The sequence below is a fragment of the Protopterus annectens genome, chromosome 7.part0 (genome assembly GCF_019279795.1).
Source record: "Protopterus annectens isolate FY-2018-M chromosome 7.part0, PAN1.0, whole genome shotgun sequence".
Classification (NCBI taxonomy): Eukaryota; Metazoa; Chordata; order Ceratodontiformes; family Protopteridae; genus Protopterus; species Protopterus annectens.
The window spans coordinates 1,265,482,460-1,265,491,915 of NC_056739.1; the positions used below are offsets into that span (position 1 = coordinate 1,265,482,460).

At 39.1% G+C, this 9,456-nt stretch overlaps 1 protein-coding gene across 2 annotated transcripts in view; it reads left to right on the forward strand.

Moving 5' to 3' along the window:
* Positions 1 to 9,111, forward strand: part of SMAD3 (SMAD family member 3) — a 1,147,441-nt gene extending 1,138,330 nt beyond the window's left edge. For both annotated transcript variants that reach the window (XM_044077876.1, XM_044077878.1), the window contains exon 9: positions 5,194 to 9,111. In XM_044077876.1, the coding sequence (XP_043933811.1) occupies positions 5,194 to 5,317 (124 nt within the window). In that variant the 3' untranslated portion in view covers positions 5,318 to 9,111. The remainder of the gene's footprint in view (positions 1 to 5,193) is intronic.
* Positions 9,112 to 9,456: the final 345 nt, after the last annotated feature.

Below are 9,456 nucleotides of genomic sequence, written 5' to 3' on the forward strand. Positions count from 1 at the left end.
TTGAGTTGTATAAATCCTTTCCTGCAGGCATTTCTGGGTGGGGGAGCACATGCCTGATTAATACAACCCCCCCCATGAATGCCTCATTAGCATTTAGCACCACAGAGTAGACAGCCCAATGCAGTGGTTGTACCAGCTATGTAGAATCACTACAGTGGGCCTGTTTGTTACTCATAAAGGAGTGCTGTTAGTGTTTTTTTCAATCATGTCAGGGCTTACTTCTAGTGGCAGCCCTTTCTGAATCCCAGTAAATGTTAGCTGAAGTGTGCACAAAGGATTGTCTTAGCAGGAGTAGCTGTTATTCAAGGCTGCTGGTGCACACAGATCTGAAGCACAGTAGTGTCTTTTACTTTGCCAGGATCGGTAAAACAAGGTCATGTATTCTTGGTGAGCATATGAACTCATAGTTTCTACCTGAACTAAACTTCATTGTCAGTTTGTCTGTAATTATCTGGGGTAGTATTCCAGCCATCTGGTGTATGTTTGGTAAAAGCTGAAAACTAAAACTAATAAATCAAAAAAACAAAAAAAATTGGCAAATTGGTTTAAGCGGTGACGCTGAGCACCAGGCTTAAACAATGTTATTAATTTAAAATGCTTTTTACAATGTATGTAGTTTATATACACATGTATATATATATACTTGTAATAGTTCATATTAATTGTTTAAGTGAACATTTTAATTAGGTTTTTGTATGTAAAAAAGTTTTTTTATTGAGCAGTGTTTGTTGCTTCTTTAAATGTTTATTAATTTGTGACATGTGACTCATTAATAATGATATATATATATATATATATATATATATATATATATGTATATACAATTGTAAAATGGGTAGATGGTCATTCTGATGAAGTTCATGTTCATTAAAGTGAATGAAAGCTTATACGAAGTGTCCGTGCTTTCCTGACGATACTTGGTGCCGACTTGTTTTTTGCTAAAAGATGTTACGGTAGTGGAAAGTTTGAATGAGGTTCCTTCAGAGCCATAAAGAGTGTAGGACTGCTCCTGAGAGCCAGCTAATATTGCAGAGGTGGCAGTATTTGTCATGCATTTCCTTTTTGCATATTACTCTTTCATGTGTTGATTCTTTTGTGTCTTTATAACTGATTGTTATATGTTTTACCTTTGCCAAATTAAACATTAGAGTAAATAAACAATAACAAAGCAGACAAGTTGTTTGGTACTTCAGCCATTTCTCCATTCTCTGTTGTGTCCAGCCACTGTACAGTTTGACTGAACCCATCCGTCCATTTTTCTACTTTGTTCTTGAAAATCTATTTATCAGTAGGTCACTGCAGCCTAGACCACCAGCTTTTTCGTACACACTTACCCCCCTCCCATCCTCTCCACCCTTAGGTCATGGTACAGCCCTACAAGGGCTGTCTGCGGCTTCACTTTTATCAGACCTTTCTGTCACAAGTAGAGCTGGGCTCAGGGGGTTTTAGTAAATATTTTTTTTTTCCAACATTTATTAAATTTTCACACATGACATAGGCAGTCCTTTAGTAAATACATTCTTGTTTCTGAAATGAGACTACCAGAATATATCAAACATGCCTGCCTCTCTAGTGACTTTAAACATGATCTCCAGATGCAATTATTATCTTTAAGTAGCTGCAGAAATAGCAGACCCCCTGGATTAATGTTGTTTACCATTATATATGCAATTAAAAATAAGCATTTACTTCATTCCATTGTAAAAAGAAACTTACATTTGTAACCAGACTAGTTTGATATGCACATACTACTACATAACCTTGTGTGGAACAGTTGTGAATTGTTGTAAACTATCTGTTATGTGGGGTTTGTATACTCTTTAAATCCCCATGAAATAGGGGGCCCATAACTCTGACTACTGGTTAACAGATTTTTTCCCTGTAGCATCCATGCTTCTATTTTATGCCCTCTCATCCTCCCTTACTTCCCCCTGACCCTTTTTTGCCAAGGACTTTCTTCCTCATTTTCTATTTGCTCCTTTCCTCCACATCTCATTCCTAATAATTTTCCACAGCTCATTCAGACATTCCTTTTTCACTCTTTTTTACTTATTTTATTGAAGTCTTATCTCTTGTCCATATGTCTTACTTTTTGTGCACTCTCATCTGCTTCATACAGCAACACACATTGACATAATCCTAATGGCATCTGTATTCATTTTGCATTGCTTAGTACTCTTTCTAGAATCCATTTGCTCCTGCACAAGTTGGATAAAGACCTTCTGAACTACTCTTAATTCATTTATCTTTCTACTCTTGGTCTGGGAATGCCTATGCCCTTTTTGCTTTTCTACACGTGTATTTTATCCTTGACCCATTTATATTTTCCTTCTTTCATTTCTGGCATATATGATCTGTTTGACAGACTTCTACAGTCCTGTTGTATTCTGATCCCACTCATTTTAACCCGTTTCTCCCTATCATCTTGTTCACCAGCTACCGCCTCCTCACAGCTTCCTTTACTGAAGTCATGATCTCTCATTGCCTGTAATACCACCATACTCTATCCAGTTTGGCATTTCTGCATACCTTATACCTAGGAATTAGTGCCACACCTTTGCTCATTGTTTCAGGAGTCTGTATTATTGGTATGTTCACATAAACTTCACCTAAAAAGGCTCCCTCATGCACCCAATGATTCTTGGAATTACACAGCAGTATTCCTCACTCAGTTTCTTTTACATTCTTAATATCTTGCCCCTTCAGTTCCTTCTATTGCTGTAGTGAACAATTTTTTCCTTTATAAGTTTTTGCTTTAGTTTGCTACCTCCACCATAGTTTAAGGGTACATTTATCTAGATGAATGCCTTAAGGCTGGATTTCAGCACAGCTTTTTGTTCTGGACTATGAAGGAGTCCGTCCCTGTCAATAAACTTGCCCCTGCCTCAAGCTTCTCCAAGTCTCTTGGCAATCCATTACCCCCATTTATATTCCTAGTAGTTTTCTGCTTGAGCCTCTTGTTTCCTGACTGCAGTGGCAGAATGCTGATTTGTCTCAATTCCTTGCTAGCCTTTCTTATTTTCATACTGACTGTCCCACCCATAAAGTAATTTGTCCCTCTGCACACTCATTTGTGACTGCTTTGATGCCTTCCCTGCTCGTCCATCCCAGTGTTATCCCTAGTACCATATCATTGTCATTTCTTCTCAGCTGTCTTTCTTATTGATTGAGTCACTAATTAACAGTACCCTTCCCCCTTGTTTCCTTCTGTGGTAGCCTTTCCTGCCTGTATAGACCTTAGAATAATATTCTGTACCTAGTCTCTGTTTTTTTCCAGGTCTGCCTTCCAGTTCTGTCCTGTTCCTGAATCTCAAGCTTTTCTTTCCTGCCTTCTTTGATGTCACCCACCCCTCCCTCTTTTACCTTTCTGCCTCTGTCCCTAAAAGCAACTCCAGTCTCTTCTGGTAGTTTTTATTTCAGATATTTGCTGTTTTTATTCCTTTCCATGTCTAGTCTGTTACTACCTGCCTTTCCCCATTTCCCATAATTTCCCTCCCTCGCTCCTTCTCCTGCCTCATTTCTGCTTCAGTTCTGTCTCTTACTCTTGTATCCTTGTCTGCATTTCAAAATCCTTCTTTTTTCCTGTTAATGTTTTCGCCTTCAGTCCTTCTCTGATCCATTCACTGTAACAGCTCTTGTCTTTTCCTACTCTTAGCACATCTGTTCATTACCTCCTTTTTTCACCTCTCTACATGATGCCTGGCAGTCTATTGAACCTTTCTGAGTACTTTCCACTTCCTTTCTTCTGCAGTCCTGTTACCAGACATCTACCTTCTTCCAAATGACAATCTCCTTCCCACTCTCCACAGCTCCCTTAGCTCCTTTCTATGTTTGTCTACAGGCTGCATGTCCCCATCCCTCCAGAGTTCCATCAATCAGAACCCAGTCCATACTCGAAGCATTTTATCTACCTGCCTCTCCCTTTTTGCCGTCTCCCAACTGTTGCTGCCATTACTGTCTTTTTTGGCTGCATTCAGTAATTACTTAACCCTCTGTTCACATTTCTCTGATATGTTGTACCTTAGGTCTTGTGATAAGCTCCTTACTGTGTGTTGATGCATGATAGGGAGAACAATCTCCCTTGTGAAGTCTTCATTTCTCTCTGCACTGCTGCTCCATCATCTGCTCAGATGTACCTCTTCTGCCCTACATTATAGCCTAATAATACTGAGAGAGGACACGAGTTGAATCCAGGAAACTAACAGTCTGGTTCCCTCTGGCTGTTCTCCTGCTGTTCTTCAGTTAGAGCAGACCTCAGTAGGCAGCATCCTGGTTTGGGGGAGCCCTCAATTTGGACAGCTGATTTTGCAGATATTTCATCCTTTTGTCATCTCAGACCAGCCCTCATGAACAGTCAGCAGCCATACTTCAATGCCACAACTGTCCTTAACTGTTTTTTGTTTTTTTCTTACACTTTCTCCTGTTGTACAGCACAGGCAGTTACAGTTGGGAGGGACCTGGTTTGAATTAAAGCAATTTATTGCTGCTTTCCTGCATTCAGAGCAGAGTTATGATGGGTATTGTTACTGTAGTCCTTAATCTCTGCGGTTGAGGATGTAGTGATGACAATAGTAATCCACTAGGAGGTGGCTTGTAGTCAAAGTAGTAGATCTCCTGCCCTGGAAAAAGGACAATCAAGTTATAAAGTATGCAGTTCTAATTCTCTTCTTGTTCTTTTCCTCAGTAAACTAAACATTTTTTTTTAATACAGGGTAAACACTGTAAAATACTAAAGTGCTCTACAACCTTGTCTTTGTGAAACACAAAACTGCAGAGTTAATATTTCCACTATTGATTTAAAAAAACAAAGATGTATTGTCAAGTGAAAAGTCATTAAACAGTAGTGGTTTCAGAGAAGAAATAGTTGTAATCAATTTTTATAGAGTACTTTTGAGGATACACTTCTGCTAGAAGTTGTAATTATAGACCAGATAGTTTTACAAGTAAGCACTATGTAAGTGCTATATCTGCTTCTGTTAGAAATTCTTCTCCCAGTTGAAACAGAAAGTGGAGTCTTTGTAGTCAGTAATGTCCCTGTGATGTTTACAAATACAGACATTAGTGTGGTTTCTAAAACACTGCTGGGAGTTGATGTGCACGATTCCTGTTTTTAAGAAGGAATATGTTTGTGAATTATGTAGTTTTCTTGACTTCACATTTTATGACATGAGTATTTTGCTTTGTTTTCTGTAGGCGTCAGACAGTGACCAGTACCCCCTGCTGGATTGAACTTCACCTCAACGGACCCCTGCAGTGGCTAGACAAGGTCCTTACACAAATGGGCTCTCCAAGCATACGCTGCTCCAGTGTGTCATAAAGTAGCATCACACCAAAACTGGACAGAATTCATCATTTCTGCAGTAGCATGAAAGAAGGCATCTGGTTACTAGAAGCAGCATTTGCTACACTTTCCATCTAGAAATCAGCAGACTGTTAGATTGTTATAAGCCATACATTGCCACTTTACAGAAACTATGCATGTGGCTTTAGTCGCAATGCGTTGGATAACTGTTCTTGAACTTGAGTTCAGAAAATAAATGACTTCTGAGCTGTAATAAAGATGTGAAACCATACATGCAGGTAACATACAGGGAGCTGTACAGATTTTAACTGGTGCTAATCAACCACCTTAACTTGCCACCATTAAATGTCGGACTTATTTCAAAGCAGGGCTAAAGCATCTGACACAAAGTGTATGTGATCCTTTTAACACAGCAAAGAGACATGGATTATCACACTTTTGAACCAAGGTTTGCTGTTACTGCCTTCCTGTTTTAATATGCATAGTGAGACCTTATGACTTTTTTTTTTTCCATTGCACTGTGCAAGTGCATCATTTTAAAGCTAACATGTCTTCATAAGGATGGAGTAATAAGCCTGCTGGTTTTATTTTTGTGGACTGCAACCATTTTGATGCCATTCATGCTTCACCATACATTCTTTATTCTTTTATACTAAATTTGAAAAACTTCATGATGCACTTTTTCTCCATATTTTAAATAGTTGCCCAACCCAAGTTGATGTTGGATTTTTTTTATTGAAATGCAGAAAAAAATATATATATATTTTATAATAGGCAAAAAAGGGAATTTATATAGGGGTAGTATGGTATACATTTCAAATACTGCAGACTTGTAAAATGGAGCATAATTTGCAAGCATGTGTACATTACTTGCTGTTTGGCCAGTACCATAATTCCAGACATCAGGGTCCATGTTATTGCTTTGTATAGTCACATGGTGCAGGTAAAACATATTCCAAGTCTGAAAATTCCTCTCTTCCGGTTTTCAGATCACCATTCTTTTTGTAAATATAGATGTTTTATGCATACCGCAAATACTGATTGATGGAATTTGTTGTCACAGAATGATAACATATACAAGAATCAAACTGGAAGCCCAACATATCTTAGTTGCAGCCCATTCTGCACCAAGGAAGAATTGGTATGGTGTAAGCAAATGTGTACAGGGAAGTGGCTTAATGCAGAACTTCTAGAGGTAGTGTACAAATGGACTGTCTTTTATTTCATTAAATGATTAATAATACCACATTCATGACTGAAAAGTTAGGTTGGCTGTGCTAGATGAGAGTCTCACTGTTCTTATAATTTGCATTTTTTATTGATTATCAATGCAGTGGTTTAACTGTGTAATATGTTGATCACTGGGGCGTATAGCATCAGTAAATGTTTTATGGTGTGGGGCAGCATTAAAGACTACTATTACTGAATACTCAAGATTTTGAAATTAGCATGTTGCTGTCTACTAAACTGTATTTAGTTATGTCTTCTAAAAATGGGACATTAATCCTTTTAAGTGACTCAGACTTTCTAAAAAGGATGTTAACATCAGTAGCCAAAGTAATGCTTTATGGGGATGACACAGCTTAAAACTAACTGCTGCAAACGTTTCTCTGATTTTTGGATTGTTGCGAAAGTTTCTTGTGTGTGTCGAGAAATTATTCTACTGTGTTCTTTTTATTGTATTTATTTTTTGAGATGTATATAGCTTTCATATATTGACCTCTTTGCAGCTGTCTTGTGCACTATCCTTATTGTTCAGTTGCCTGAATCCTGGTCTTATAAGTAGTAGGCCACCTTCAGGTCTATGTGCTGTGTACACTAGATGTCCTTAGCATTAGTGTCTTCCTCACAGTTTTTCCTTTTCTCTTGTTCCCCTCTCTTCACTCCTGCATGTTCCATTCTGAAATGATTGACTTACTCAGACTTTTGGCTCAATATTTTGTTTTAACATTTTTTTAGTTCACTCCCTGCCATCAATGCTAAACTGTTAACATTTTATGTAACCCTGTTCCCCCCCCCCCCTTCCATAATACCTTCCTGTTTGGTTCTCTTTCTGCCAGTTTTCATCTTTTCTTTGGAATCTGTGGTCAGGTATCAGCTGTGCTGGTCGTGGGTACACCACCTCCATTGTTAGTCCTCCAAGTATGTTTACTGACTCAGACAGTGTAAACACTAAGTTTGCTTTGCTTGTCAAGCTTCAGCAGTGTGACCTGCAGTAGGAAATTTGAAGTCCCAGTTAATGCATGTCTTTAGGTGCATTTTCACTCTGTTACAGAGATTTCACTGCCAAGCTGGATTCTTCTTATCTAAACCAATGTCCTTTAATGAAGGAAGCTTTTAAGAGGTCATCAGGAATTCTGATGCTCCAGTCCCTTCCAAGAAATCCATATCAGTATCTCCTTAGGGACCATTGGCCTGGTATCACCAACACCAGGAGATTTCCATGGAGGTATCTTCTGCTGTCTGTCTGGTGCAGCAGTGAAAATACCTAGGACATCATTCCCCTAGTAGAGCCTTCCCATTAACATCTGCAGCAAGATCTCATGTTGAGGATGGCTTCCCTCTAGTCATACTTGCTCTAGAAATGGGTCCATGCTGTATGGGAGGAGAGGGGATGACAGTGGTCCTTTCCCTGTGCAGCAACAGAAGCAGTGATGTTTTGGCTAAGACATAACTGGTCTCTTCCAACACACCAACATATTTGCCAGCATTGACTTCATCTTTTGCCCCATTTAAGATGTCAGATCCCCAAAGCCTTTGCCGCCTTCAGTGGCTATGCAGCAGCTTGCTTGACTTTTCGTCTAATTGCTTGCCTCACCATACTATGCACTCATTTCACAACCATTTGAAAGTTCCTGGCATCATACCCACAGTTCCAGTGTTGGAGCTGGCACTAGCATGCAGATTGTGCCTGTACTTTCCTCTATACCACCCACTCATCAAATCCCGCTGAATTCAAACACCAGGACAGTCAGTGTTCCATGCTCACAGAACAGAATGTCATTAGACTGTTCCTCATAGTCTTCCCAAGGTTTTCATGCAGCCTTCTTCTGGTCCCCAAGGTGCCAGGAGGCCTTCCTCACTGAAAAAGCCCAAAAAAAACTCTCTGAAAGATCAAGCATTTAAAACCACCTGCAGAGTCTGTTACCACCAGCTAGGATGATAGGGATTTCAGCATTTCCTGAGTCATTCCATAGTAAGCTGTTTGGGGAGTTAATCTTTTGCAGAAGAGGGGTTGGGACACTAACTCTATCCACCCCCCCCCCAACCAAACAAAACTGTGGAAGACTTGCAGATTCACTCTCTGGATCTCCTGGATGGTAACCACCCCTTGTGGACACTTTAAAGGATGCCCAGGAAGTCAGATAAAATAGTTCATGTGCTTGGTGATTTTATTTGTTTAACAGGTATGTGAACTAGACCACTAAGGTCCCTTTTTATTCACATCATTGTTACTGTGTGTATGTATAGATATAAAACAAATTGTTCAAAAATATCTGGTCTATTGATTTACCACAGTTGGGGAAAAAAGGCATTACAAGACTAAAAAGCATACAAAACTGAGACAAGTGTACAGTATTTGCAAATGTTGCAGCAGTATATACAGAAATGCTTTATTGGAATATAAAGAAATAGTAAACAAAATGGTGTATAGATCATAGAATTTAGGTTTTCTAATGTATACATCTGCATTCAAACTGCTTTTTTTTCAGGTGTAATTGTTTGTGCTGCAACCCTGAAATAAATAGGTTTCAGCATTGTAAAGCCTACGTGTTCATTAGAATAAAGCAAGAGTTGGCATCTGCTCATCATTGAAGGATGTCAATTATATGTCCATTGCAGAATAGGATTTGACCAATCAAATGCTTCATCTAGGCCATAAACACAGAAGACAAAAGCTCATACTGCCACCTTCTCAACGCTGATGAACTACATACTGCATATAATTTGTATCATTGCTGAGGATTCAGACATACCATTGGCTGCAGGCATTGCTAGGCTCACAGATGTAGTTGAAGAAATAAAGCCAACCTTTGTGGACTTCACATTTTGAGAACCCCTACTGTTCAGCAAGAAAGTTAGCAGATACCGTAAGGTATGGGGACTCTGGCAAAATGTAACAGCTCTGGTGGTCATGTACCATCCCTCTCAAA